At 42.8% G+C, this 13,529-nt stretch overlaps 2 protein-coding genes across 2 annotated transcripts in view; one reads left to right on the plus strand and one right to left on the minus strand.

Annotated features, from left to right (window-relative positions):
* The window catches only part of GNL2 (G protein nucleolar 2), a 77,698-nt gene extending 75,359 nt beyond the window's left edge, over positions 1 to 2,339 (plus strand). Inside the window, exon 16 of the mRNA XM_069756910.1 lies at positions 2,151 to 2,339. Coding sequence (XP_069613011.1) covers positions 2,151 to 2,300 — 150 coding nt within the window. The 3' untranslated portion in view covers positions 2,301 to 2,339. The remainder of the gene's footprint in view (positions 1 to 2,150) is intronic.
* A 1,647-nt stretch (positions 2,340 to 3,986) lies between these two features.
* DNALI1 (dynein axonemal light intermediate chain 1) overlaps positions 3,987 to 13,529 on the minus strand; it is a 57,286-nt gene continuing 47,743 nt past the window's right edge. Inside the window, exons 5-6 of the mRNA XM_069756911.1 lie at positions 13,161 to 13,325; positions 3,987 to 4,243 (exon numbers count right to left, since the gene is read on the minus strand). Of these exons, the coding sequence (XP_069613012.1) occupies positions 4,208 to 4,243; positions 13,161 to 13,325 (201 nt within the window). The 3' untranslated portion in view covers positions 3,987 to 4,207. The remainder of the gene's footprint in view (positions 4,244 to 13,160; positions 13,326 to 13,529) is intronic.

The raw sequence follows: 13,529 nt of genomic DNA on the forward strand, positions 1-13,529 counted from the left end.
CCAAGTACTTTTTTCTGATGAAAGCAAATTTTGCATGTCATTCGGAAATCAAGGTGCCAGAGTCTGGAGGAAGACTGGGGAGAAGGAAATGCCAAAATGCCTGAAGTCCAGTGTCAAGTACCGACAGTCAGTGATGGTGTGGGGTGCCATGTCAGCTGCTGGTGTTGGTCCACTGTGTTTCATCAAGGGCAGGGTCAATGCAGCTAGCTATCAGGAGATTTTGGAGCACTTCATGCTTCCATCGGCTGAAATGCTTTATGGAGATGAAGATTTCATTTTTCAGCACGACCTGGCACCTGCTCACAGTGCCAAAACCACTGGTAAATGGTTTACTGACCATGGTATTACTGTGCTCAATTGGCCTGTCAACTCTCCTGACCTGAACCCCATAGAGAATCTGTGGGATATTGTGAAGAGAAAGTTGAGAGACGCAAGACCCAACACTCTGGATGAGCTTAAAGGGAACCTGTCACCCCGTTTTTTGAGATTGAGCTATAAATACTGTTAAATAGGGCCTGCGCTGTGCGTTACTATAGTGTATGTAGTGTACCCTGATTCCCCATGTATGCTGAGAAATACATTACCAAAGTCGCCTTTTTCGCCTGTCAATCAGGCTGGTCTGGTCAGGTGGGCGTGTTCACAGCGCTCTTTTCTTCCCCAGCTTTCCGTTGGTGGCGTAGTGGTGTGCGCATGTCCAGAGTTCCGACTTCCCTGCGCCCACGTGAAGACACAGCGCGCGATCTGCGCTGTAATCCCTTGCATCGGTGGGGGCGGCCATCTTCCTGGGGCCGCGCGTGCGCAGATGGAGTGCTCTGCTGCACGGGGCTTCAGGAAAATGGCCGCGGGATGCCGCGCGTGCGCATTAGAGATCGCGGCGGCCATTTTCCCAAAGCCGAGATGCAAACTCGGCTTTGGGAAAATGGCCGCCGCGATCTCTAATGCGCACGCGCGGCATCCCGCGGCCATTTTCCTGAAGCCCCGTGCAGCAGAGCACTCCATCTGCGCACGCGCGGCCCCAGGAAGATGGCCGCCCCCACCGATGCAAGGGATTACAGCGCAGATCGCGCGCTGTGTCTTCACGTGGGCGCAGGGAAGTCGGAACTCTGGACATGCGCACACCACTACGCCACCAACGGAAAGCTGGGGAAGAAAAGAGCGCTGTGAACACGCCCACCTGACCAGACCAGCCTGATTGACAGGCGAAAACGGCGACTTTGGTAATGTATTTCTCAGCATACATGGGGAATCAGGGTACACTACATACACTATAGTAACACACAGTGCAGGCCCTATTTAACAGTATTTTTAGCTCAATCTCAAAAAAACGGGGTGACAGGTTCCCTTTAAGGCGGCTATTGAAGCATCCTGGGCCTCCATAACATCTCAGCAGTGTCACAGGCTGATTGCCTCCATGCCACGCCGCATTGAAGCAGTCATTTCTGCCAAAGGATTCCCGACCAAGTATTGAGTGCATAACTGAACATTATTATTTGATGGTTTTTTTGTTTGTTATTAAAAAACACTTTTATTTGATTGGATGGGTGAAATATGCTAATTTATTGAGACAGGTTTTTTGGGTTATCAGGAGTTGTATGCCAAAATCATCAGTATTAAAACAATAAAAGACCTGACAAATTTCAGTTGGTGGATAATGAATCTATAATATATGAAAGTTTAATTGTAATCATTACATTATGGTAAATAATGAAATTTAACACCATTACATTATGGTAAATAATGAAATTTAACACTATATGCTAATTTTTTGAGAAGGACCTGTATATTGTCACTGTTCTCACTTTTAGGGCGCATTCACACGACTGTGCAGATTGATCAGAGGTCGGACTGACTGACTGCGGGTCTCCCGAGTGTGATAGGTTCTTATATTTCTCAGAAGATGTCACGCTCTGGTCAGGAGAGCCGTGGGCCTGTCTGTGCATTGTGGTCCAATTTGCACGGACGGTTGAATGCGCCCTTATTTGTATGTCACACTATATAATAACATATACAATACACACTTGTGCATTATGCCTTTTTATAAAGCAGTAGGGCACTACAGTGTACTGAAGATCAACACACATGTTGGTGTAGCGCAGAACAGTCTGTGTTCTGGTCCTCCTAATTTTTTATTCATTTTTTTTTTTCTGCAGAGAAGGAGGATGGAAAGACAGCAACATTCAAAGAAAGTGGGCGTGCGGTACTACGAAACTCACAACGTCAAAAACAAGAATCGCAACAAAAAGAAAGTGAACCCTCAAAACAAAAATGTCAGACAAAAGCAATCAAAACAGAAACATTAATTTGTTGTGTCAATAAAGGTCTGACTTTTTTTTTTTCCAGCCTCTGGATATTCGTCTTTTCTCTGGAATACGGCTTAAATGTACCAGATGTATACTAGAAGTGGTGGATTTGTTGTACCAGCCAATTAGGTCTCTACATTTCTTATAACCTTGCAGTGAGCGTTGCAGCAATATTAGGCCATGTTCACCCCTTCATATACAGCTCCGTATGTGCAACCGGTATGCAGTGTTATTTTCAATGCAGGGCGTTTAGGAGGGCGCAAAATGTTTCCAATGGAACACGTACCGATTGTATTGTCTATCTCATGGGAGAGTCCTACATAAAAGTAGAGCACAATGGATGTATGCAGAAGACTTCGTACAGCTCCTTACAATACTGAGAGCAACAGTGCAGCCAACAGCATGAGGTCTGCTACGCTTACAAGGGACGTTGCACAATGGATCATTTTCACACCATACAAATGTATTCCTATTCGTTTCACCAACAATGTCCTTCAGGTTTTGACTATGCTATCATAGATGTCTTCTAAATGTACCCTAGGGCTGTAGTCACACATCCATGTGTCATGGTCTGTGATTTACAGACCGGAGCTGGTCCTCTGTCCTGAGCTCAGCAGCCTCAGGCATATATGAATCCGCCAAGTTTGAGATTGGAGATTCTCGGCCAGTCTGCATCGCGATTTGTTCTCCAACACACGGATGTGTGATCGTTGACTAACGTAACGGCGCCTTTCACTAGGATGACCACTTTTATAGATGAAGGCATCACCGTGACTTTAATTAGTGGGCACAAGTAGACTAACTACTAAGACAACATCGAAGTGTCATTTTCATCCTTTTTCAACTTTACTAAATGAGTGATTTAGGGGTATTCGTCTCTTGTGCGATTATGGGGTATCCAGTGAATAGGGACACAACCACGTCAAGGAATGGAGAGCTGGCTGCATATGTACGGCTCTCTCCATTCACTTTTATAGAACTCTGAAAACTCGTAAAAGAAGGCTCCGCAATTTACTAAATTCTCATAAGAATGAAGAAAATAACCCACTTCTCCATTAAGATCAGCTTGACAGATCCCATCTTGAGATAGATCCTAACACTGGGACCAAAATTTCTCCTGCATTTTAACAAATATCGTAGCGCAATCTATTATTTTGGAATGCTTCTCTTTAGCTGCCAGAGCAGAGCAGATGGTCATCGTCCACTGCAGCAACTGAATCCGATACTGGCAATTTAGACCAATAGTTAGACCCCCAGAGAGTGTACAACAATAGTTAAACCTCCTCCCCAAAGAATAGGTCTCTGACCTACCCTACGGATGTTGTGCGGAAAAGCCTGTATGCGCGATATACCTAGCATGCATGTTTATCTTGTATATGTATAGTAGTTTATTTTTCTTTTTACAGCGGATTTCACAGCTTTGAAGAATGGAGGTGAAACCTATAGTAAATCTATAGCAGAAAAATTCCTGTAATGTGCACCACAAATCCACAGTGTGGGAAGTCTGCTCCATAAGTCACATTCTCCAGCTAATTCAAGCCATCATGGACTGTGAACTGTGGTAGAGTGGGGATCACTTTAGACTGGATCACTTGAAGGGCCAGAAATGCATATTAAACTCTGTCCAGCGCAAACTGTCATCCGTGAATCCCTATTAACAACCCACAAAACACAATAAGACTTGGAAAGAGGTTAGAACAATTTTATCATCAAAAGAACTTGGATATTAAACATATTGAGGTGTTTCATTATAGAATGAGCGACATCGTAACATTCTTCATGTCCGAGGGAGTTTTAATATACAAAAGGCAATTTTAATTAGGAATGTGTCCCAGAGGTAAAAATATTAGTTTCTTGGCATTAGCACTCGCATAGACTCCAGACTGCAGACATCCCGTCAACAGATGTTACTTCTTGGGCGCAATAATTCCTTCGAGCTGTGCCTGCAATATAAAGCATTATTTCGGTCATTAAATAAAATGCCAGCGTACATGGATGAACACCAAGTTTAGTAGTCTTCCTCGGTAGGTAGCAATGCCGCCAGATGCCTTCTAGACCTTATCCAGACAGTGCAGATTCGGTGAATATTTTGAAGACTCTTTTCAGTTATTTCCCAATTTAAGGGGCCATTTCTACTTCTAAATGAATACAGCCCAGACTGGTAATGTGCGAAATAACCTAGGCCCCCTATTCACTATTGTCTTTGTCGCTAAAAGTTTCTATTTGCACCTTTTTTTTTCTGAAAGTGTCCATAAGTGAACGGCACCAATGTCTAAGCCTGAATATAACCACAAACGATCCTTAGAAACGGAAACAAGTCGGTTCCATGCAGCCGGTATGCGGTGCTCACGTGAAAAAACAGGTATGTATGCGAGTTTTTCCAGAACAAATGTGCAGCACTCACCGGATTGCTGTTAACCAGAGTCCTTTATTGTGCCATCCAAAATGAGGGCAAGGAGACCGGGGGTGTGGGCAGGACCCGTTGAAGCGTCAAGCACGCGAAACTGCCGTCGTCCGTCTGTGTTGCCCGCATTCCTCTGTGTACCTGCCCACACCCCCGGTCTCCTTGTCCTAATTTTGGATGGCACAATAAAGGACTCTGGTTAACAGCAATCCAGTGAGTGCTGCACATTTCTTCTGCAGTGCTGCACATTTCTTCTGCAAACACTTGCATAGAAACTTTTCGATTTGCTCTTTATTCATTACTTAATTTGCAGCCTGTTTTACTTGGCTTCATTGTGCATAATTTTATTTTTGTGCATTTAAAGACTTCAAAAAGGCACAAACAAAAAAAAAGACAAAGCGTGTCTTTAATTGAAGAATTTGGTGCAAAAAAGAACCTAGCAAGACCAAGAAAAGTTGCTTCAAAATTTAGCAAGCTATGAATCGGTCTTTATGGTCCAGATTCAGCATATGCATTTTTTTTGTCTTATGGTACTACTTGCCATATTTTGTCAATTGTTTTTTTTCCAAAATGCACGTGCGGTTCATGAATTTTGCGCAGGGTCAAGAATGCGCTTTATTTTTCTTTGACCTGTTTTGCAACTTTAGAGCCGAGTTGTACATCACAAAGTGGTGCGAAAAATGTGCCAAATTTGCTGGTTTACTTAAAATCGCTCACTCGAGGGGACTGGAATAAAACTGCGTTTTGACTTTTTTTGAAAAGCCTCAATTGATTCTTTCTCTTTACGCATTTCACTGCAAACCTTAATGTTATACTTTTCTAAATCTGACTTTCATGGGTACTAAATATTTTAATTTTAACGTTGGGGAAGGGGTGGAAGGAGGCAAATAGTCAAAATTATTTTTAAATATAGCGATAACTTTCTTCTAGGAAACCCAGCAGGTAGGTGCAGCCATGGCGCCCCTTGGCACCAGCAATTGTCATTGAAATGCCACTGTTAATTGAGAATAACATTTACACTGTTTGGAGCAAGCTCTGGTCGCTGCTGTTACAGGCAGATACCGGCGGTGCAATGGAGCCTGCCAGGTATGGTGCAGACTCTGCTCCTGAGGATGTTCTTTACATTGGGACTCAACATAGGATGTAATATGTCCTATTCCAGGAAAGGCTTAAAGGGGTTGTCTGGGGGAATTCAGCAGCCATACAGAGTGACTGCAGACTTATGGATTTGGACCGGACAACCCCTTTAATACTAGTCTGTCCTTTAGTTCCTAAAAGGCCCTTACACGGCGCGATAATTGCCTAAATACACATCATTTACAGTTGTTGCCCGGGGTAAATCTGTCCAGTGATGGAGCAATGACGTGCTGATTTGAAAACTGATCCCATCTTTTATGCTGACATTAAAATTATCATCAGCACATCCAGCTGTACAATTGTATTTACTAACCCCCAGAGAATTGCACATTATAAATCCATGTAAACCAGTGGGGACGGGCTTGCCGTTATCTTCACTCTGTACTTGTCGCTGGCAGAAGGACTGTAAGAAACATCTGAAGTGATGATAACCAGATTGTGATTTTTTTTTTTTTTGTCCGATTATAGAAAACACGGGTAAATCTGTGTATAAATGCAGCACAGCTTTCTTTATTATGTTAGGCTATGTCCTGAGTTGACTTAAAATCATATTTTTCAACATTTAGGTCTTCTAGGGACCATCTATTATTGGTCCTTTACATGTGCACCTCCCCCAGCCCTTCATCTTGTTATCTCTAGGTCCATTTGTGTACCTGTCAGCTCCCTGTTCTCACTATATAGGCTTTTTATGCCCGGCGCATGCGCAGTGCGGCTGTTTTCCGGCTCTCTGTCCCTACTATATGATTCATTCATGCCTGACGCATGCGCAGCATGGCTCTTTTTCTGAGCCGCGTTTGCGCATGCGCGGACTTTTGATCTACGGAGGCCTCCGTTGTTCCCATCCTGCTCCCTCCTCTCCTTCTATGTGCGGCTGCACGATACTTCCGCCGCCCCTCTCCCTCCTGGGAGCGTCACACCGGTATGGCATTTCACCAATTAGAGCTTCTACTTATATGCATGTTGTTCACCACATACCCCACTTCCCCTGACGAAGCCGCTGCGGCGGCGATACGCGTGGGGCTCTCTTCCCACACCCCTTCCATGGTATCTGCCGGTCATCTATGACACACGTATCTGCAGTAGCACTCTAGCCTTTTGGCTTATGGGCCCCCTTCTACTCCACTCTGGATCCAGCTGAGTATTTTGATGGTGTAACGCTGTCTTCCCTATCTTATAGGGGTGTTCTGATTCTTTTTCCTTTGGCTACACGCCACATATGCTGTACTTTGTCAGCTGTGTTCAGACACCTATGTGTCATCAGCTTTAAGCATATATATGTACCCTTTTATGCTACCTCAGGTATATTGACTCACCAGCTATTTATTAACCATCTGGTTATTCGGATATTATAGTTGTTTCTTTAAGGGTCTTTTGCCTTTTTGTATATATTATGTATCATGTCTATTGTCTTACTGCTCAGGGCATTCATTGACTTGTCAGCATATGATATGTATGTTTGTAGTAGCCTATAGGTGGATTCTCTACGAATTTGCTGCACACTCATTTGGATATATAGGGGTGTTTTGCACATCGTTGTATTTTAAGTGTTTTAATGTCTATTTTTGTGGTGTCCAATAAAATGCCGTGTTATATTTTTTGCATTATGTGGTTGTGCAGACCTTGTTTAGTCCATTCTTTTTCTCTTCTTCTTTGGTCATATATATTAGTGGACTAGGTTATGCACCCACCCTATATTTGAGATACAGCTAGAGTGCACCCTTTAACTATATACTTTACGGTATTGTGTCTCAGGGCTCAATGGATCACTGGAATCAATCTTAAACACGTGATAATTAGTTTTCCAGGTAATTCTTATGAAAGGAAAACTACTTAAAAATGATGTTCCACAATGTTAAGCAGGCCACAGGTTTCAAGCAATATGGGAAATAAAAATGATCTCTCTGCTGCTGAAAAGCGTTAAATAGTGCAATGCCATGGACAAGGTATGAAAACATTAGATATTTCGCAAAAACTTAAAAGTGATTATTATACCGTGAAGAGATTTGTGACTGAAAAAGAGCACAGACAAAGTTCATGCAGATAAAGGCATAATGAGGAAGGTTTCTGCTAGACAACGTGCCTTCAGGAGCAAAATCATCTTCATGCATGACAATGCACCATCTCATGCTGCAAAGAATACCTCTGAGTCATTGGCTGATATGGGCATGAAAGGAGATAAACTCATGGTGTGGCCACCATCTTCCCCTGACATCAACCCTATAGAGAACCTTTGGAGTACCATGAAGCAAAAGATCTATGAGGGTGGGAGGCAGATTACATCAAAACAGCAGCTCTGGGAGGCTATTCTGACTTCATACAAAGAAATACAAGCAGAAAATCTCCAAAACCTCACAAGCTCAATGGATGCAAGAATTGTGAAGGTGATATCAAAGAAGGAATCCTATGTTAACATGTAACTTGGCCTGGTAGGAGGTTTTGGAGTTAAATAGCTTTTTTGTTCAGTGAATGTGACCTCCTAATACTGCAAATTCCACAAATGAGCATTTTCAGTTCCTTAAAACATATCAAATGTTTAGAAATTCTACTGTGCCTAATAATTTGGAACAGTGCATTTTGAGTTTTTATTCATTTTGGAGATTATACCATTACCATTGGGAGGTTTATTCAATAAAATTCGATGTATACTCTAACGGGTGATGACTTTATTAGAGTGACTGTCATTTGCACCGACCATTTAGGAAAATCCAAGAAAAATGTAATTTGCATAATAATTTGGAACATAGTGTAGTCAGCCAGCATTGATGGACTCCACTTTCCCTGGTACCTTTTCTCCATCAGCGCAATGTCTTGGTGAAATATTTCACCGTGTTCATCGCTAACGGCACCAAGATTGGCTGGAAAAAAGTCCAATGGAGAATGTAGAGAATGCATTTTTGGTGATATATTGCATTTCATCAAATGATATGCTGTGAGCATGTTGTCCACGAGTTGTTCAAAGTTCGGTGCCCTGCTGTTGCCAAGGAGATTGAAGGTCACATCTTTAAAGGCAGTACCTTGCAAAAGACTATCAAATCTACTGTCATTCATTATATCTCCGATCTGTGGGCAGATAAAAATACCTTCTTTAATCTTTGCGTCACTTATTCTGTCGCAGCTAAGAAAAGGCTTCCGATTCTTTGTTCATTGCTTTGACAAAAATTCTTCATAAGCCCAAGTTTAATATGCAAAGGAGGGAGAAATATGTTGGATCAAGGAGAGGATTACGTTTAACCCCTTAATCCAATACGACGTACTATGCCATCAAGGTGACCTGGGACTTAATTCCTAGTGACGGGATAGTACGTCATATGCGATCGGCCGCGCTCACGGGGGGAGGCGGCCGGGTGTCAGCTGACTATCGCAGCTGACATCCGGCACTATGTGCCAGGAGTGGTCACGGACCGCTCCCGGCACATTAACCCCGACACACCGCAATCAAATATGATCGCAGTGTTCCGGGGGCATTGGGAAGCATCGCGCAGGGAGGGGACTCCCTGCGTGCTTCTCTGAGCCGATCGGTACAAGGCGATGTGCTCACCTTGTACCGAGCGTCTCCTCCCTGCAGGCCCCAGATCCAAAATGGCCGTGGGGCTACTTCCAGGTCCTGCAGGGAGTACTTCCGGCTCCAGAGCAGGCGCCTGTAAGCCTGAAGCAAGGCACGCCAGATCGCTGATCTGACACAGTGCTCTGCAAAGTGTCAGATCAGTGATCTGTCACTATACAGTGATATCCCCCCGGGACAAAGTAAAAACAAAATATTTTAGATGTGTAAAAAAAAAATAAAATAAAAAATTCCTAAATAAAGAAAAAAAAAAAAAAAATATATATATATATATAATTTTTATTTATACAGCGCCAACATATTCCGCAGCGCTTTACAAATTATAGAGGGGACTTGTACAGACAATAGACATTACAGCATAACAGAAATACAGTTCAAAACAGATACCAGGAGGAATGAGGGCCCTGCTCGCAAGCTTACAAACTATGAGGAAAAGGGGAGACACGAGAGGTGGATGATAACAATTGCTTTAGTTATTCGGACCGGCCATAGTGTAAAGCTGTATGAACCAGTTAACTGCCTAAGTATGTAGCAGTACAGACACAGAGGGCTATTAACTGCATAAATTGAATGAGAACATGATGCGAGGAACCTGATTGTTTTTTTTATTTTTTTTATTATAAATAGGCCACACAGGGATCGTTAGGTTAATGCATTGAGGCGGTAGGCCAGTCTGAACATATGAGTTTTTAGGGTACGCTTAAAACTGTGGGGATTGGGGATTAATCGTATTAACCTAGGTAGTGCATTCCAAAGAATCGGCGCAGCACGTGTAAAGTCTTGGAGACGGGAGTGGGAGGTTCTGATTATTGAGGATGCTAACCTGAGGTCATTAGCGGAGCGGAGGGCACGGGTAGGGTGGTAGACTGATACCAGGGAGGATATGTAGGGTGGTGCTGAGCCATGGAGTGCTTTGTGGATGAGGGTAGTAGTTTTGTACTGGATTCTGGAGTGGATGGGTAGCCAGTGTAATGACTGGCACAAGGTAGAAGCATCGGTGTAACGGTTGGTGAGGAATATGATCCTGGCAGCAGCATTCAGGACAGATTGGAGCGGGGAAAGTTTGGTAAGAGGGAGGCCGATTAGTAGAGAGTTACAATAGTCCAGACGAGAATGAATAAGTGAAACAGTAAGAGTTTTTGCAGAGTCGAAAGTAAGAAAAGGGCGAATTCTAGAAATGTTTTTGATATATATATATATATATATATATATATATAGTTGCCATACATACATTTCTTTATCTAGATAAAAAAACAATAAAAGTACACAGTTACATGTGACTGCATGTGAAACAGCTGTAGCGATATGTCTGTGTATTTAATAAAATAAACTGGAATCCAGATCGGGAACAACAAAAAAAATCTTGAAATTAGCATAGACAGTAAAAGAGAAAAGTACCAAAACAAAATCTGAATAATTTTTTAAAACACAACTTGATTTAAATAATAGGTACAGTAATTTTCTGATGACATGCTATATGTACACTACAGACCAAAGTTTGGATACACCTCATTTAAAGATTTTTCTGTATTTTTATGACTATGAAAATTGTACATTCACACTGAAGGCATCAGAACTATAAATTAACACATGTGGAATTATATACTTAACAAAAAAGTGTGAAACAACTGAAAATATGTCTTATATTCTAGGTTCTTCAAAGTAGCCACGTTTTGCTTTGATGACTGCTTTGCACACTCTTGGCATTCTCTTGATAAGCTTTAAGAGGTAGTCGCCGAGAATGGTTTTCACTTCACAGGTGTGCCCTGTCCGGTTTAATAAGTGGGATTTCTTGCCTTATAAATGGGGTTGGGACTATCAGTTGTGTTGTGCAGAAGTCTGGTGGATACACAGCTGATAGTCCTACTGAATAGACTGTTAGAATTTGTATTATGGCAAGAAAAAAAAGCAGCTAAGAAAAACGAGTGGCCATCATTACTTTAAGAAATGAAGGTCAGCCAGTCCGAAAAATTGGGAAAACTTTGAAAGTGTCCCTAAGTGCAGTGGCAAATACCATCAAGCGCTACAAAGAAGCTGGCTCACATGAGGACCGCCCCAGGAAAGGAAGACCAAGAGTCACCTCTGCTTCTGAGGATAAGTTTATCCGAGTCACCAGCCTCAGAAATCGCAGGTTAACAGCAGCTCAGATTAGAGACTAGGCCAATGCCACACAGAGTTCTAGCAGCAGACACATCTCTACAACAACTGTTAAGAGGAGACTTTGTGCAGCAGGCCTTCATGGTAAAATAGCTGCTAGGAAACCACTGCTAAGGACAGGCATCAAGCAGAAGAGACTTGTTTGGGCTAAAGAACACAAGGAATGGACATTAGACCAGTGGAAATCTGTGCTTTGGTCTGATGAGTCCAAATTTGAGATCTTTGGTTCCAACCACCGTGTCTTTGTGCGACGCAGAAAAGGTGAACGGATGGACTCTACATGCCTGGTTCCCACCGTGAAGCATGGAGGAGGAGGTGTGATGGTGTGGGGGTGCTTTGCTGGTGACACTGTTGGGGATTTATTCAAAATTGAAGGCATACTGAACCAGCATGGCTACCACAGCATCTTGCAGCGGCATGCTTTTCCATCCGGTTTGCGTTTAGTTGGACCATCATTTATTCTTCAACAGGACAATGACTCCAAACACACCTCCAGGCTGTGTAAGGGCTTTTTGACCAAGAAAGAGAGTGATGGGGTGCTACGCCAGATGACGTGGCCTCCACAGTCACCAGACCTGAACCCAATCGAGATGGTTTGGGGTGAGCTGGACCGCAGAGTGAAGGCAAAAGGGCCAACAAGTGCTAAGCATCTCTGGGAACTCCTTCAAGATTGTTGGAAGACCATTCCCAGTGACTACCTCTTGAATCTCATCAAGAGAATGCCAAGAGTGTGCAAAGCAGTCATCAAAGCAAAAGGTGGTCACTTCAAAGAACCTAGAATATAAGACATAATTTCAGTTGTTTCACACTTTTTTGTTAAGTATATAATTCCACATGTGTTAATTAATAGTTTTGATGCCTTCAGTGTGAATGTACAATTTTCATAGTCATGAAAATACAGAAAAATCTTTAAATGAGAAGGTGTGTCCAAACTTTTGGTCTGTACTGTATATTACTTTGAGAACTTTGATTCTGCATGTTCTGATTTTTCCTTCTCCCAAGCTGTTAATGACTAGGCACAATATAAAAATTAATTATTGGCTGGTCCACTCAGAAGTCACTTTTTAGGAAATTACAACATGATTACTTAACAGTGCTGCTCCATTGTGGTGGCCTGGCCAGGCCCTTGCTGTAGCATAGAGGGCTGTGGATGATGACCACAATGACCATTTTCAGCTGAATGAAATTTTGGGATCAAGCAATTTCTCCTATTTCAGCTTTGACTAGAAATCAGCACCTGCAGAAGTAGAGGAGTCCGTCGCCGCCATGTAATTAAGCTATAACGACCACAGTTTGTTCATATGTGAACTCATGACTACTAAGAGAGCACTTCATCGCTTGGGCTAATCTAAGTCTCTAATAGGTTTATCGCCTCACATGCCACTATGTGTATTAAACCAGAGGTCCCCAACCTTTCTGACCTTGAGGGCCACATTCAACTATGAAAGAAGATCCTGCCCCACTCGTAGTAGTGACATCCAGAGCCCCCTGTTACTAGTTTGGGGTCCCCTGTCTTAAACGGTATTCTTAAATCGTGGTTCCTGGAGAAATTACTCTATGTATCAAACCGTATTCTTCTAAGGCCGAGACAAAATCTTACCTTCAGCTGCTGGTTGGTTCGCTTCAGGAACTGGATTTCCTCCGCATGCTTCTTCTCTTCCACTTGCCGCCTCTCTGCTTCCCGTTTTTCAATGGCTTCACACTTGGCTTTCTGTTCATTAACCAGTCTTTCAAAATCTTTTTTCTCCTGCTCCAATTCTGCAATCTGTAGACCATAAATCACAAGTGCAAAAATGATTTCTCGCAAAACGGAAGGTAGTGTGTAATATAAGGCAATGGCAGCACTTACTTCCTTTCCCCAATAGAGTTACTCACTAAAAACCGTGTGCGGTGTTGGGGAGAGGGAAGGACCATAGGATACTCACGGTAACATTTCTAGAAATTGCAGTCAATAAAGTTCCACATGACA

The sequence above is a fragment of the Ranitomeya imitator genome, chromosome 3 (genome assembly GCF_032444005.1).
Source record: "Ranitomeya imitator isolate aRanImi1 chromosome 3, aRanImi1.pri, whole genome shotgun sequence".
In the NCBI taxonomy this organism is placed as follows: Eukaryota; Metazoa; Chordata; class Amphibia; order Anura; family Dendrobatidae; genus Ranitomeya; species Ranitomeya imitator.